Source organism: Borostomias antarcticus (assembly GCF_949987555.1).
Source record: "Borostomias antarcticus genome assembly, chromosome: 9".
NCBI classification, from domain to species: domain Eukaryota; kingdom Metazoa; phylum Chordata; class Actinopteri; order Stomiiformes; family Stomiidae; genus Borostomias; species Borostomias antarcticus.
The window spans coordinates 20422231-20439512 of record NC_140242.1 but is presented as its reverse complement, the minus strand read 5'-3'; the positions used below and the strand labels follow the sequence as shown (position 1 = coordinate 20439512).

Here is a 17282-nt window from a genome sequence, read left to right as displayed (position 1 = left end):
GCTAAAGGTTTGCAGCCTGAGTAGACCTATCCCTCAAACTCTCTCTTGCTTCATGATAACACTGGTTTGTCAGGTGGTCAGAGGGGCACAGCTACAGATCATGTGTGTGTGTGTGTGTGTGTTTTTACTCTATGAATGACTCTGGAAGGGCAGAAATGTGGGCGGTGATATATGAGATTCCAGCTCTGTCCTACTCAGAAACCCCCGCGGCAATATCACTCCATCAAACAGAGGGGAAAACACCCTTCGTTGCCCGAGGTCTCAGAATCTTTCAAAGTCTTTCACCAGCTTCCCAGTCACTGTTCCTACTGGTTTCTGAAGCCTGTTCCTACTGGTCTCTGAAGCCTGGTGCTACTGGTCTCTGAAGCCTGGTCCTACTGGTCTCTGAAGCCTGGTCCTACTGGTTTCTGAAGCCTGGTCCTACTGGTCCTACTGGTCTCTGAAGCCAGGTCCTAATGGTTCTAATGGTCTCTGAGCAGCAGGTCTTACTGGTCTCTGAAGCCTGGTCCTACTGGTCCTACTGGTCTCTGAAGCCTGGTCCTACTGGTCTCTGAAGCCTGGTCCTACTGGTCCTACTGGTTTCTGAAGCCAGGTCCTACTGGTCTCTGAAGCCTGGTCCTACTGGTCCTACTGGTCTCTGAAGCCAGGTCCTAATGGTTCTAATGGTCTCTGAGCAGCAGGTCTTACTGGTTTCTGAAGCCAGGTCCTACTGGTCTCTGAAGCCTGGTCCTACTGGTCTCTGAAGCCTGGTCCTACTGGTCCTACTGGTCTCTGAAGCCTGGTCCTACTGGTCTCTGAAGCCTGGTCCTACTGGTTTCTGAAGCCTGGTCCTACTGGTCCTACTGGTCTCTGAAGCCTGGTCCTACTGGTCCTACTGGTCTCTGAAGCCTGGTCCTACTGGTCTCTGAGCAGCAGGTCTTACTGGTCTCTGAAGCCTGGTGCTACTGGTCTCTGAAGCCTGGTCCTACTGGTCTCTGAAGCCTGGTGCTACTGGTCTCTGAAGCCTGGTCCTACTGGTCTCTGAAGCCTGGTCCTACTGGTCTCTGAAGCCTGGTCCTACTGGTCTCTGAAGCCTGGTCCTACTGGTTTCTGAAGCCTGGTCCTACTGGTCTCTGAAGCCTGGTCCTACTGGTCTCTGAAGCCTGGTCCTACTGGTTTCTGAAGCCTGGTCCTACTGGTCTCTGAGCAGCAGGTCCTACTGGTCTCTGAAGCCTGGTCCTACTGGTTCTACTGGGTCTTACTGGTCTGGCTCTGCAGGATGAACAGCTGCTTCTCCAGCCTGCCGACCTGTCCCTGCAGCGTCTCCACCGTGCTCCTGTGTTCGTCCTGCAGGTGGCGTATCTGCTCCCTGAAGCCGGAGCGCTGGGCCTCCGCCTGGGAGCCCAGCTGGGCCACGGTCTGGGCATGCTCAGTGCGCAGGGACAGACTCTCCGCCTGCAGGGTCAGGAGCCTGGGGTCAGGAGGAGAGACGGAGGGAGGGAGTTGAGAGGAGTAAGAGAGGACTAAGTGGTTCGTCAACTTGAATACACACACGCACACTAGGGCTGCACAATTAATCGTGAATTAATTGAAATCGCGATTATGACCTCCGCGATTAACTAATCGCAAAAGGCCGCAATTAATGTGATTAATAATTTTGCTTTGAATTGAGTGTGCTAGGACTACACGGACGAATCACAGGCGCTTATGCTGTCTGACCAATCACATGCGTTCCCGCTGAGTGCGCTGTGCGCAGCAATTTCACTGAGAAGACAGATAGCAGTAGGTCAAGACAAGTGTCACAAGAGTACCTGCAGCCATGAGTAGTGAAAAAATTAGCGAAAACGAGGTCAGTGAGTAAGTAGCAAGAAAGGGATCAACGTCCGTGATTTGGGAGCATTTTGGTTATGAAAAAGATGATGTCCCTCAAGCCCAGCAGGCAAACTGTGCAGAGCTAAAGCTATTACTTTGAAATATTAATCGCAATTACCATTTTGAAGCTAATAATCGCAATTATTATCTTTTGTCATAATCGTGCAGCCCTAACACACGCGCACACACACACACACACACACACAAACAGTAACACACACACACCTCTCTCTGAGCTCGGCCTCCTTGGACACGGTCTCGTGCAGGATCCTGTTGTGTCTGTCCAGGAGTGTGTCGTGTTCCGTCTGCAGCTGCTGGAACTCGGCGGCGCCGGCCTGGAGACTCTGCTGGCTGTCCTGCAGTCTGGCCTTCAGCTGATCCAGCACGCTCTCCATCTGCTCCCTGGGACGGACACGCCGTTACACACACACGCACGCACACACGTCATTACACATGCACACACACGCACGCACACACAGAAGCACGCACACACACACACACACGTCATTACACATGCACACACACGCACGCATGTACACACACACGTCATTATTCATGCACAAACACACACACACACACACACACACACACACACACGCACACGCACACCCATGCACACGCACACACATACACACACACAGGCACACACACACACGCAGAAACATGCGCACACACACACCAAAAATGAGAGAGAGCCTATTACTCCTGTTTTAGCTACACTATACTGGCTCGCTGTATATTTTAGAACTGATACTTGTATATAAAGTTCTGAACAGTCCAGCCCCCTCCTACATCCCTGGTTCCCTGTCTCTCCACGCCCCTTCACGACCTCACGAACTCCCACTATGCACCTGAACTGTGACACCGCACCAAATAGTACAGAGGTGGGCTCAATGGAGCTCTTTAAGCGGTAGCTGAAAACATAGCTTTTTAATCTATCTTATAATTGGCTATTTCAAAATGGTTATTTTGTTCATTATTTTTTATCTTTGGATTGTATGGTTTCTTTATTATTAATAACTAATTTTATTTTTGCTGTGTGCTGAAATGTTAAAGCACTTTGAGCTGCAGTACCTGTATGAAAAGTGTATATTATTTGCACGCACACGCGCACACGCACGCACGCACTCACGCACACACACGTTGCTGTACCTCTCCAGTTTGCTGGTGTCTCCGTCACTCTGGGAAGAACTCTTGCTCTTCTGCTGTTTCAGGACGTTGTGAACGCGGACCTTGTAGCTCTCAAACTCTCCTGCCGTCGACACCAGCTCAGCCTGGAGAACAACACAACACACACTCAGCCTGGAGAACAACCCCCACACACACACACACACACACACACACACTCAGCCTGGAGAACAACACACACACACACACACACACACACACACACACACTCAGCCTGGAGAACAATACACACACACACTCAGCCTGGAGAACAACACACACACACACACACACACACACACAGACACAGACACAGAACAGACACAGACACACACACACAGACACACACACACACACACACACACACACAGCCTGGAGAACAACACACACACACACACACTCAGCCTGGAGAACAACACACACACACACTCAGCCTGGAGAGCAACACAACACAACACACACACACACACACACACACAGACACACACACACACACACACACACACACACACACACACAGACACAGACACACACACACACACACACACAGCCTGGAGAACAACACACACACACACAGTCTGGAGAACAACACAGCACACACACTCAGCCTGGAGAACACACACCTCCCAACTCACACACAGCACACACTACACACAGAGGGACGGGAGGACACACACCTCCCAGCTCCGACAGGAATAAAGAGAGTGTGTGTGTGTGTGTGTGTGTGTGTGTGTGTGTGTGTGTGTGTGTGTGTGCGTGCGTGCGTATCTAATTAAAATGCCGGTGTACAGTACGTCTCTAAGGCAGGAAACCCAGCAGCACTTCCTGTACTGTGGAGCCGGACCGATCCATTCACCCTGAACCATTAGTCCCGAGGGGACGCCATCGCTCACGGGCTTCACCCCCTCTAATGACGTTTGGTATGAGCCGTTTAGCCGGCCGGCGTGCTCAAACACCGCTGATGGGAAATCTATAATAAACATTTCCGCAGATCGCTGACCGACCGCAGCCAGACTGGACCGCTATGACGGAGAGGGGAGAGGGGAGAGGGAGGGGGAGGGGAAGAGATGATAGAAAAGAAGAACAGAAAGATGATATGAGGGAAGAGGAGTAGTGGCGAGACGTGAAAGAGGAGAGAAAGAAAGAGAGAGCAACTGAATGGAGAGAGAGAGAGAGAGAGAGAGAGAGAGATGGACGGAGAAAGAGCACTCTGCTCAGTACGGATAATGGATAGTCCTGGGGGATCCAACGTGGGTAGGGCAAGCAGGGGTGTGTGTGTGTGTGTGTGTGTGTGTGTGTGTGTGTGTACCTTGGCAGCGCTGCACTCCTCCTGCAGGGTGCTGATGCTGTGCTGTAGAGAGCTGCTGGTTCTCTGCTGCTGCTCCAACACTGACCTCAGCTGCTCCTGCAGCCTGTGGCGCTCAGCGGTCAGCTCACACACCTGGATCTACACACACACACACACACACAATACACATTTGTCTTGTAAGTTACAGGAAAACATGAAGTGGGAGTGTCTTTGTGTAAACACACAGCAGGCGGCGTTGGAGGCGGGGCTTACCTTGGAGCTCTCCAGCTGTTGCTGATAGGACTCCAGCTCCCCCTTCAGCGACGCCTGCTGCATCATCTGAGAGGCCTCCTGGACACACACACACACATGCGCGCGCACACACACACACACACACACACACACACACACACACACACAACACACACACACACACACACACACACACACACACACACACAAATGCGCGCACACACACAAATGCACACACATGCACACACACAGGATGGTTATGGAATATAATACGCATTCATTGTTGAAAAAAATGCTGAAAAACTATCCTCCGTGACCTAATACTGTTACCTAAAACTATTCATATTTGTTACATAATACAAAAGCGACCTCATACACACGAAAGCAGAACCCCCCTCCGCAAACGCATGCATGCACACGCACACACACACAAACGCACACAGACACACACACACGCACGCACCTGTTTCTTGGCGTCGGCCAGATCCTTTTTGGTCTTCACCAGCAGCTGTTTCATCTTGGAAGCTTTCTCCTCCCCCTGGTCCAGCTGGGACTTCAGCCCCTCTGGAGAAGAAAACACGCACGCACACACACACGCACGCACACACGCACACACACACACACAGATAGGCACAAGAGCAGCATTAATCTTTTGATCTCACGCATCCTGGTTCCTGGATCACCTGCACAGATGTGTTTTGGGGGTTAATTGTGTGTGTTTGTGTGTGTGTGTGTGTGTCTGTGTCCGTACCGATCTCCTGGTTGAGGGCGTCCTCCTTCTGAGTGAGCGTGTGTATCTGGGTCTTCATCTCCTCCACACACACGTCTCTCTCCGACAGCTTGGTGTTGAGCTCTTTGACCAGCCTCTCGTAGTCGGCCATCTCCATGTCCAACAGAGAGCTCTGCTGGGCTTCCTACGGGGGAGACAACACCTTCAGTACACACACACACACACACACACACGGACACACCCGCACGCACACACACACACACACACGCACTGACGCACAGACGCACAGACGCACACAGACACACACAGACACACACACACGCGCACACACACGAACACACACGCACACACACGCACACACACGCACACACACGCACACACACGCACACACACGCACACACACACACGCACGCACACGCACACACACGCACACACACGCACACACACGCACACACACGCACACACCGCACTTCCATTCGTGCCAAAATAGTACTAACTCATGAATGATTTCCAGTGAGAGATGTGGATATAATACATAGGCAAGGAAAGGCAAGTTTATTTGTATAGCACATTTCAGCAACAAGGCAATTCAAAGTGCTTTTTGTCTGTGACAAGGTACTTCTCCAATCACAGTGTTTTCTGATCTGTGTGTCTTTAGGACTGGAGGCAACGTCACAGAATACACAGCAGGGGATAAGAGAGGGAACTGTCTGTCTGTCTGTCTGTCTGTCTGTCTGTCTGTCTGTCTGTCTGTCTGTCTGTCTGTCCTGTCCTGTCCTGTCCTGTCCTGTCCTGTCCTGTCCTGTCCTGAACCACATTCTAGACTAGCTCTGTCTGTGTCTAGTTCTGTCTCTAGCTGTGTCTGTGACTAGCTGTGTCTGTGACTAGCTCTGTGACTAGTTCTGTGTCTAGCCCTGTGTCAGTGACTAGCCCTGTGTCTGTGACTAGCCCTGTGTCTGTGACTAGCCCTGTGTCTAGTCCTGTGTCTGTGTCTAGTTCTGTGTCTAGTCCTGTGTCTGTGTCTAGTTCTGTGTCTGTGTCTAGCTCTGTGTCTGTGACTAGCCCTGTGTCTGTGACTAGCCCTGTGTCTGTGACTAGCCCTGTGTTTAGCCCTGTGTCTGTGTCTAGCCCTGTGACTAGCCCTGTGTTTAGCCCCGTGTCTGTGACTAGCCCTGTGTTTAGCCCTGTGTCTGTGACTAGCCCTGTGTCTGTGACTAGCCCTGTGTCTGTGACTAGCCCTGTGTCTGTGACTAGCCCTGTGTCTGTGACTAGCCCTGTGTCTGTGTCTAGCCCTGTGTCTGTGACTAGCCCTGTGTTTAGCCCTGTGTCTGTGACTAGCCCTGTGTCTGTGACTAGCCCTGTGTCTGTGTCTAGCCCTGTGTCTGTGACTAGCCCTGTGTCTGTGTCTAGCCCTGTGTCTGTGTCTAGCCCTGTGTCTGTGACTAGCCCTGTGTCTGTGACTAGCCCTGTGTCTGTGACTAGCCCTGTGTTTAGCCCTGTGTCTGTGACTAGCCCTGTGTCTGTGACTAGCCCTGTGTCTGTGTCTAGCCCTGTGTTTAGCCCTGTGTCTGTGTCTAGTCCTGTGTCTGTGACTAGCCCTGTGTCTGTGTCTAGCCCTGTGTCTGTGTCTAGCCCTGTGTCTGTGTCTAGCCCTGTGTCTGTGACTAGCCCTGTGTCTGTGACTAGCCCTGTGACTAGCCCTGTGTCTGTGACTAGCCCTGTGTCTGTGACTAGCCCTGTGTCTGTGTCTAGCCCTGTGTCTGTGACTAGCCCTGTGTCTGTGTCTAGCCCTGTGTCTGTGTCTAGCCCTGTGTCTGTGTCTAGCCCTGTGTCTGTGTCTAGCCCTGTGTCTGTGACTAGCCCTGTGTCTGTGACTAGCCCTGTGTCTAGCCCTGTGTCTGTGACTAGCCCTGTGTCTGTGTCTAGCCCTGTGTCTGTGACTAGCCCTGTGTCTGTGACTAGCCCTGTGTCTGTGTCTAGCCCTGTGTCTGTGACTAGCCCTGTGTCTGTGACTAGCCCTGTGTCTAGCCCTGTGTCTGTGACTAGCCCTGTGTCTGTGTCTAGCCCTGTGTCTGTGACTAGCCCTGTGTCTGTGTCTCTCCTCTCAGCTCAGCTCTCCTCTCCTACTGGAGAAGCAGAAAGCCCACAGTGCCGCAGGCTAAAAAGGTACTTTTCCAATCACAGTGTTTTCTGATTGGTATCTTTAGGACTGGAGGCAACGTCACAGAATACACAGCAGGGGATAAGAGAGAGGGAACTGTTGTTTGTTTGGTTGTGTGTGTGTGTGTGTGTGTGTGTGTGTGTGTGTGTGTGTGTGTGTGTGTGTGTGTGTGTGTGTGTGTGTGTGTGTGTGTGTGTGTGTGTGCGTGCGTGCGTGTGTGTGTGTGTGTGTGAGCGCACCTTACGAAGCTGCTCCAGCTCCTGTGCTGTCTGCTGAGACTGCTGCTTCTGTTTGCGAAGCTGAGCTGTCAGCTCCTCCACCTCCTTAAGAGCCAACGACAACTCCTGGATAAACACACAACACAACATCCTGTAACAGAGCTGTTCCTCACCAGACCACGCACGATGCACGCACGCACGCACGCACAGGGTGACAAGACACATTACTAGGAAGTGGGGAGCAGAGGTGACGATCTTTTAGACTCCACCGCCCCCCGTCTCTCTCTCTCTCCTTTCTCCCTTTCTGTGTTTTCTATAGGAAACATTCAGAGAGTTTTCTATAGGTACCTTTCTGAGAGTGTTTTCTATAGGTACCTGTCTGAGAGAGCTTTCTATAGGTACCGTTCTGGTAGTGTTTTCTATAGGTACCTGTCTGGTAGTGTTTTCTATAGGTACCTGTCTGGTAGTGTTTTCTATAGGCACCTGTCTGGTAGTGTTTTCTATAGGTACCTCTCTGGTAGTGTTTTCTATAGGTACCTCTCTGGTAGTGTTTTCTATAGGTACCTGTCTGGTAGTGTTTTCTATAGGTACCTCTCTGGTAGTGTTTTTAATAGGTACATCTCTGGTAGTGTTTTCTATAGGTACCTGTCTGGTAGTGTTTTCTATAGGTACCTCTCTGGTAGTGTTTTCTATAGGTACCTGTCTGGTAGTGTTTTCTATAGGTACCTTCATCTTCTGTTCCCTCAGCAGCCTCTCGGCCTGCAGGTCTCTGTCCAGAGCGCCGGTGTGTCTGCTGAGCTCCTGCAGCTGCGCCTCCAGCTGTCTGGCCGTGGTCCGGCCAGTCTCCACGCTCGCCAGCAGGTCCTCCTTCTCACAGCACATCTGCTCGTGCTGGAGGGACACGCAACACACACACACGCGTACACACATGCATACATGCACACACGCGCACACACACACACACACACACACACACACACAAACTCAGTCAGGTGAATCTGACAAACAGCATATCAACCAGGGATAGTGAATCAACATCAAGCGCAACGTCCACATCATCCTTTCCAAGGTAAGACCATCAGACACAACATCATCTCACATCGCACACTCCGTTAAGATCCCCCCCCCCCAGTCCTCTCAGCTCTCAGCCCAGGTTCTGTAGCGTGCGACCTCCCTAGAGAGCCCTGAGCTCACACAAGCAGAACCTGCCTCTCCCTCAGAAGAGCAGAGATGCTGGAAGACCAGATGGAGACCAGACTGGGCTGTCTGCCTGGTGTTTGTTACCTCACTGGGAGGAGACGGTTATGAGATCAGGCTAAGATTTAAAGGCAGGGCTGTAATTGGTATAGCCCTTCAGTTCATCCACTCACAGCTAATGAGCAGTTCCCAGGGAACACACCGGCACAGTTTGTTTATTTTGTACTGCAAGGGCTACAGTCTTCTTTTATCAGTAAACGTTTCTCCTTTATTTTGTTTTACTGAGAAGGCTGTCTACAAAAAGAAAATTATGATACATAGAATTACCCCAAGGGGATTAATAAACTATCTATCTATCTATCTATAAGTATAGCCTAAATACAGTTGTGGCTAGTATACTTTCACCCTGAGAGTGTGTGTTACCTGGGTTGTGTACTTTCCCACTGAGAGTGTGTGTTATCTGGGCTGTGTACTTTCACCCTGAGAGTGTGTGTTACCTGGGTTGTGTACTTTCCCACTGAGAGTGTGTGTTATCTGGGCTGTGTACTTTCACCCTGAGAGTGTGTGTTGCAGTACCTGTGTGACCGCGGCGGTCAGGCGTTTGGTCAGCTCACTGATCTGTTTCTCTGCTGCCTCCACCTGCTCTCTCTCCTTATCCAGCTGCTCCGTCTGCCTGTCGTAATCCACCTGGAGGTTCTGGGAAAAAAAAAAACACACACACACACACACACACACACACACACACACACACACACACACACACACACACACACACACACACACACACACACACACACACACACACACACACACACACACACACACACACACACACACACACACACACACACACACACACACACACACACACACACACACACTATTCAGTAACTTTTCTAAGAGCTTAATGTAGGAAAACACTAATTGCCAGCCACGCCATTTTGGTTAGGGAACAAAACTCATATTAGACCAAAACAGAGTGATTCCTTCTGTGGCCACTGCCTTCTAACCAGTAAAGCGTGGTGTCTAGCTACAGGCAGGTCATCTATCGCTGCCATCATTCACTAATAACAGAACGTTTCAGAGGCAATGCAGTAAGTAAGTAAGTAAACCTTTATGTATATAGCACTCTTCACAGCACAAGTGCACGGAGTGGTTCACAGTGGATAATAAAAATACAAAACACACATACAAAATTAAGATATAAAATACAAATACACATAAAATACAGGCAGCTCCTACTACAACACAAAACCCACAACAACAGAGAAAAAAAAACAGTAGTTGAGGTAAAGATGGCCAAAAGCCTGCCTGAAAAGGTGAGTCTTCAACTGTCTCTTAGATGTTCTCAGATGTTGAGTAGCCCTAACCACAGAAAAATAGGTAGTTCATTAAACATGAAATGTTGCTAGTTATGGTTAGGAGAGGAAGGCTGATAGCATATATTGTAGCCCTGAAGAGTTCAGAGTTGAGGGGGGGTTGTCAGGATTGAGGAGAAAGAATAAAAGAGTCAGGGTTGAGGAGTTACAGGTCAGAGTTCAGTGAGTACCTTGTAGGGACTCAAATGTATGCTTGTGTGATAGCCATATGGAGCTCGATGCCTGGTAGATTCCGTGTAGGGCTAGGCTAATTATATATATATATATATATTTTAAAGTAGACTAATAAAAGCAAACCATTAGGTTATTTGTTAAAATATATTTTCTACAAACGAAATTCACAGTCACATTCACAAACTCACAGTCAGTCAGCATCCCATGGTCAGCATACACCTTTGTTCGGATGAATACTCCATTCTGATTGGCTGGAGGGGTTTGCATTATTTCTCTGCAGTTGTAAATTAATGTTCTTGTTTCACTAACAGAAATGATCGGGCATGCTTCCAAACTTGTGTTCTGAGCTAGACTGGATCCAGACATTCGAATCCACCCACTCCACTGAAGTTCACTGATTCTTGATCTCAACAGAGCTGAGGTTCTGTCTGGTATCAGGCTATTTCTGTGCAGCACCGGAGCAGAATTGGAACGGGACAGAACGCCGTTCACTCTGACTTTTTGAAAACACGCTCGGCGCTCCACTGAAGATCCACCCACTCCGCTCACATGCGCTGGGATGATCTAGTTTGAATGATGAAGGTGCATAGTGTGACAGTAACTATATGCCTATACTGTGAGTGAGGTGACTTTAATTTATGTATTTTAAATCGAATTATATTATATTTAGTTTAGCCGACTAGTATTTCCTAAACGACTAGCAGAAGCTGTGCCGTACAGTCGGATAAATGACTATCTGCGCTCATCCCTAGTACCTTGTATCCCTCCGCTCCATGGATGATGTCTTTCATGGAGCTGGTGACTCTCTCTCGCTCCGCCTTCAACGCCTCCACTTCCTCCTTCAGAGTCACGACCTGCCAATCAGCACACGGCATGGATTTATCGTCAGCCTGTAAACTGCGCTTGGGTAAAATAGAGAGACCTGCTTTCGCTGAGCCTACATGCAGGCCTTGCTGAGTTGATACTCCAATTCCCATCATACCTCTTTCCTGGCGGTGTCCAGCTCCTTCCTGGCTTTCACGGCCACGGCTTTGATCTTGTTCGTCCTCTCGTCCTTCTCCCTGCTCTCCTTCTCCAGCAGGGCTGAGAGGGACGACAGTCAGTCACACAGCGCACCACAGAAAACCGCCTTGCCCGAATTAGGGCTGCACGATCATGACAAAAATTTATAATTGTGATATTAGAGTACATATAGAGTACTGTAGGCCCACATGAAGACCGCAAAATCAGGATACATCATGAAAACGTCACACATGAATGTACTGAAAATGGCCTGATCTAGCAGCCTTTTAAAACGTAATTAAGTCATTGGTAACTACTTGTGGTTTCCCACACATTGTTCCCTAAAGGAGCTCTCTATTGGGAGAGGTGTAATTATGTCCATACCGATTTTCTCAGTGAGCTGACTGTCTTGTTTTTCCTCTGACGGAGCAGAGTTGGCTGAGGACTGCAGGGAGAGGGAGGGAGGGAGGGAGGGAGGGAAGAGAGAGAGACATAGAGAGAGAGAGAGAGAGAGAGAGAGCAGACAGGGTGAGATAAGTCAATTAGTAGAGTCATTAGGAGCCCTCTGTACAAACCAACCACACACACAAGCAAACAGAAAGTGGCAGAGCTCAGACGCACAAAAGGATCTTACTAGCACTGTCACGTCTAAACTATCGTCATCTGAAAAGCCGGCTAGGAGGGACCACCCACCTGCAAGGCGGTCATCTCGCTCTTTAACTGCAAGATGACGGACTCTTTCTCTGCCAGCTGCTCTTCAAGCTCTCTCCTCGGTTTCTCCACCTCTGTTCCGTCCGTCTCTCTCTCTCCCTCTGTCTCTCCCCTCTCTCTCTCCCTCTCCATCGTCTCGGACGCCTGTGTGACCCGGGTCCGCAGGTCCTGGTTCTCTCGTCTCATCCTCTCATTGGCCAGCCTCATCTCCTCCAGGTCCCTCTGCAGTGCCTCCGTGTCTGCCACCACCTCCTCCAGACTGCTCCTCAGCATGCTCCTCTCCTTCTCCAGCTCCTCCACGCGGGCCCGGAGCTCCTCCTGCGCCTCCTCCGACCTCTTGTCTTTCTCCAGCTCCTCTAGGTTACACCTCAGCATGCTCCTCTCCTTCTCCAGCTCCTCCACGCGAGCCCGGAGCTCCTCCTGCGCCTCCTCCGACCTCTTGTCCTTCTCCAGCTCCTCTAGGTTACTCCTCAGCATGCTCCTCTCCTTCTCCAGCTCCTCCACGCGAGCCCGGAGCTCCTCCTGCGCCTCCTCCGACCTCTTGTCCTTCTCCAGCTCCTCTAGGTTACTCCTCAGCATGCTCCTTTCCTTCTCCAGCTCCTCCACACGGGCCCGGAGCTCCTCCTGCGCCTCCTCCGACCTCTTGTCCTTCTCCAGCTCCTCTAGGTTGCTCCTCAGCAGGCTCCTCTCCTTCTCCAGCTCCTCCACGCGCGTCCGGAGCTCCCGCGCCTCCTCCGAGGCCCCGGCGAGGGCCTGCTCCTGCTCCCGCAGGGTTCCGGCGCTCTCCCGGGCCTGCTCCTGCAGGGTCCTGATGGTCTCCTGCGCCTGCTCCTCACCGACCCTCAGATGGCCCAGCTCCTCCGTGAGATCTCCCAGCCTGGCCTCCTGCCGCTGTCTCTCCTCTGCCTCCACACCCAGACGGCCCTCCACCTCGACCAGCCGCTGCCCAAGCCGCTCCCTCTCCCCCTGGGTGTGGGAGAGGGCGGAGGTCGCCTCCTCCAGGCCCCGCCGGAGGGCGGCCTTCTCTCCGGAGAGCTCCGCCACCGCCTTTTCCAGGGAGGTCAGCTTCTCCCGCTCCCCGCTGCTCTCCTCCCTCCGCCTCTCCGCCTCCTCCTCTCTCTCCCCCGCTAGCCGCCGCACCTCCTCGTCCCGGAGCTGCAGGAGCGATTGCGTCCTCTCCCGCTCGGCGGCGGCCTCCCCCAACCTCTCCTCCAGCTCCAGGGCCAGCGCCGTCTTCTCCTCCAGGGAGGCCCGCAGCGCCTCCCCCAGCCCCTCCGCAGCCCGAGCCTCCACAAGGGAGTCTTCCAGCCCGGCCTCCAGGACGGGCACCCGCTCCCTCAAGCAGTCCCTCTCCTCGGAGGCCTCCCTGACCCCCCGCGCCAGGGCCTCCCTCTCCTCGCCGAGCCCCCGGACCTTCTCCCGGAGCTCCTGGACCACGGCGGCCCCCTGCTGCTTCATGGCTTCGTACCGCCGGACAAAGTCGTCGGTCCTCTGGCCTAGCTCCGCCTCCAGGCCTCGGAGGACGTCCCTGGCGTGCTGGTACTCGGCCACGGCCGCGTCTCGCTCTCTGGACAGGGCCTCGCACCGGTCACTCAGCGCCTGGAGCTCCAGAGCCGGCCCGTCCTGCTGCTGCTGCTGCTGCTCCTCCGGGCCCGGGGTCCGGGGGTCCGAGTCGAGGTGGGAGAGCGGTCCGCCGGGACTGGAAGCAGCGGGCGGGGGGACATCGTCTCCGTCTCTCCGGGGTTCGTCGCGCCGGGTCGCGCTGTCCTGGTGGACCCCGGCGTGGTCGGGGGTGGCACCCTCCCGGGTCATCTGCAGCTCGTCGATCTTGAACTCCAGCTCCTCCCTCTCCAGCTGAAACTCCTCCCTCGCGCGGCCGAGCTCCGCCTCCAGCTCGCCCTTCACGTTGCCGAGCAGCGTTAGCTCGTCCTGCAGCATGGTGTTCTGGGCCCGCAGGTCCTCTAGCGTCGCCCGCAGCTGCCCGGCTTCGCCGCCCTCACCGCCGTCGCTCGCCATCTCGTCCCGCCCGCCGGCGCCGGACAGCTCCAGCATCCTGGCGATGCCGGAGCTGCGGCCGCAGATCTCCTCCTCCTCCTCCTGGACGTCCTGGAGGTAGCTGAGGTCCCGGAGGGCCAGCTGCTCCGTCAGCTCCTCGTGGAGCAGCATGAGGCGCTCGCGCTCCGCCTCGCAGTCCTCCTCCAGGGCCCGGAGCTCCTCCTCGTGGCGCAGGCCGCTCTGGGCAAGCTCCTCCCGCAGGTTCTCCGCCTCCTGCTGCGCCTCCGTCAGCGCCCTCTGCTGGTCGTCCTGCGTCGCCGCCGCCTGCTCCAGCTCCTCCTGCAGGGCGAGGAGGCGCGACTCCAGGCTTCGCCGGGCCGCCTCGGCGGCATCCTCCTCGGCTCTCCGCCTCTCGCTCTCTCTCTCCCCGTCGCTCTCCTCCTCGCGCTCCTTCGGGAGCTTCTGGAAACGCTCGACCTCCTCCGCGTGCTTGGCGTTGGAGTTGTCGATGGTCTGCTGAAGAGCTTCTATTCGTTTCTGGTGGTCCTCCGTCGCCAGGTCCAACTGTGCTTGAACTGTCGCCAACTTCTGTACGGCATCCTAGACAAATTACAAACACAAAACGATGGCTGAAGGATACGATACTACTTAGAGCAACACTCATTTACTGCATTGTACTGTACCATATAGTGTTAAGTTCAAGACTGAAGATCCAAGATCTGTTTTATTGGTCATGTACATGGTACACACATACTAGGAATTTGTCTAGGGTAATGGGATACGTTGTTGCAGATGACATAGGACAGGGTGCAGGACAGGACAGTGCAAAGATAATACAAAAAACATTGCAAATAGTGTAAAGAGTGTAGTATTATGTATGTTAGCTGACCTTAGCCTGCTGCTTCGTCTTCTCGTTCTCCTTACGCATCAACATCAGACTCTGATGAGTCTCTGCCTTCTCCAGCAGCAGCGCATCCATCCTCTCAGTCAGCTCCTGGTTACACACACACACACACACACAGCCATTTACACACACACATACAGTACACACAGACACACAGAGCCATTTACACACACTTCATAACACACACACACACATTTACATACACTTCATAACACACACAGCCATTTACACACACTTCATAACACACAGACATTTACACACACTTCATAACACACAGCCATTTACACACACTTCATAACACACACACACACACACACACACAGAGCCATTTACACACACTTCATAACATACACACACACACAGCCATTTACACACACTTCATACACACACACACACACAGCCATTTACACACACTTCATAACACACACACAGAGCCATTTACACACACTTCATAACACACACACAGAGCCATTTACACACACTTCATAACATACACACACAGCCATTTACACACACTTCTTAACACACACACAGCCATTTACACACACTTCATAACATACACACACACAGCCATTTACACACACTTCATAACACACACACAGCCATTTACACACACTTCATAACACACACAGACATTTACACACACTTCATAACACACAGCCATTTACACACACTTCATAACATACACACAGACAGACATTTACACACACTTCATAACATACACACAGACAGCCATTTACACACACTTCATACCATACACACAGACAGCCATTTACACACACTTCATAACATACACATAGACAGCCATTTACACACACTTCATAACATACACATAGACAGCCATTTACACACACTTCATATCATACACACACAGACAGCCATTTACACACACTGGGAATCTAATCAATTAGATATCAGCTGTGGGAGCCAGGGGCCCTCTGGGGGCCTCGTGTTTTACTGGCCACTGAAATAAGGATGTAATATAACACACACACACACACACACACACTCACTCACTCACTCACTCACTCACTCACTCACTCACACTCTCTCTCTCTCTCTCTCTCTCTCTCTCTCTCTCTCTCTCTCTCTCTCTCTCTCTCTCTCTCTCTCTTTTACACTACTTCATAATATACAAACACACAGACATCTATTTTACACACACTTCATAACATGCACACACAGGCAGCCATTTACACTTCACAACATGCAAGAGCACAGCTTCTGGTTGACAGCTTCATTAGAGCTAACCCACCCACCTGTATGACAGAGTCATCAGAAGAACTGCCGTTAGGCACACTTGGCTGTGGTTTAGATTTGAGTGTCTTCATTTGCTTCTCCATGTCTAGGCGACAGTGATAGAAATGATTAGCTACTTGCAGCATTTCGTTTTTTTACATTTTTATCAAACAACAATGTTTAAGGTCAAATGGTGAATGAATGATAGTCATTTCTCTGTTACCTACCTGCATATTTAGACTTGAGCTTCTGCATGGCAGCCATCTGCTTTTTGGCGAACTTGATGAGATCATCTTTGGACAAGGTGTCCAGCTGATGGAAGAGTGAAGAGTAAGAGAGATGTACTCCTCACTACTTTGGTTATGGCTATGGTTATGTAGTGTCTCTACAGTATGGACAATTGTGTACCTTTGACTTTGCTCCACCTGAGGGGGGCGAAGACACGGCCTCGGCTCCAGCGTCCTGTTGCTGCACGGATAGTGATGTCGTGAATAAACAGTAACCAGGAAGTGCTGCATTGCTAGCTGTATTGGCTAGCTAGTTAGCTAAGTAGCTAAGAAAAGCCAGCAAACATTAAGTTAGCAGCAAGCTAGATTGATATTACTGCTATAGCTATTAACATTAGGACGCATTTGTTCGTACAAATTAAGCGTTCGTGACTGTCACAACAAAAACTAGCTAGCTGGCTAACCCTAGCACTACTTGTAACCTAGCTACGCATGCTTGCCTAGATAGCCTGTCTTGCTAATTCTTTCCAGCAACATTTCGCATAATTACTACAAAATTACCTCCATCTTGATAGGAACTGGCCAACCGTCAGTGCGATGTGTTTATATGCTGCTAAATGTCCAATGTCATTCCTGGGTTAATACACGCCGGTTTTCAAACCAAAATGTTCAGTGTTTGTTTGGGTAGCCTGCCACCTATCTCGTCTCTGCGCTAAGGCACAGCTCGCTTCCGCATTCGTAAACCAACGTCAATATGTCACACTTCATATAATGCGAGAGAGAGAGA

At 51.5% G+C, this 17282-nt stretch overlaps 1 protein-coding gene across 1 annotated transcript in view; it reads right to left on the bottom strand.

The window, feature by feature from the left end:
* gcc2 (GRIP and coiled-coil domain containing 2) overlaps positions 1-17062 on the bottom strand; it is a gene marked incomplete at both ends in the record, with an annotated part of 21932 nt that extends 4870 nt beyond the window's left edge. The window contains 20 exons of the mRNA XM_084442890.1: positions 1242-1450; positions 2077-2253; positions 3004-3125; positions 4328-4465; positions 4580-4657; positions 5022-5122; positions 5310-5472; positions 7689-7793; positions 8394-8558; positions 9441-9560; positions 11173-11271; positions 11400-11500; positions 11804-11864; positions 12113-13177; positions 13271-14725; positions 15015-15119; positions 16289-16374; positions 16496-16580; positions 16677-16736; positions 17057-17062. Of these exons, the coding sequence (XP_084299016.1) occupies positions 1242-1450; positions 2077-2253; positions 3004-3125; positions 4328-4465; positions 4580-4657; positions 5022-5122; positions 5310-5472; positions 7689-7793; positions 8394-8558; positions 9441-9560; positions 11173-11271; positions 11400-11500; positions 11804-11864; positions 12113-13177; positions 13271-14725; positions 15015-15119; positions 16289-16374; positions 16496-16580; positions 16677-16736; positions 17057-17062 (4501 nt within the window). The remainder of the gene's footprint in view (positions 1-1241; positions 1451-2076; positions 2254-3003; positions 3126-4327; positions 4466-4579; positions 4658-5021; positions 5123-5309; positions 5473-7688; positions 7794-8393; positions 8559-9440; positions 9561-11172; positions 11272-11399; positions 11501-11803; positions 11865-12112; positions 13178-13270; positions 14726-15014; positions 15120-16288; positions 16375-16495; positions 16581-16676; positions 16737-17056) is intronic.
* Positions 17063-17282: the final 220 nt, after the last annotated feature.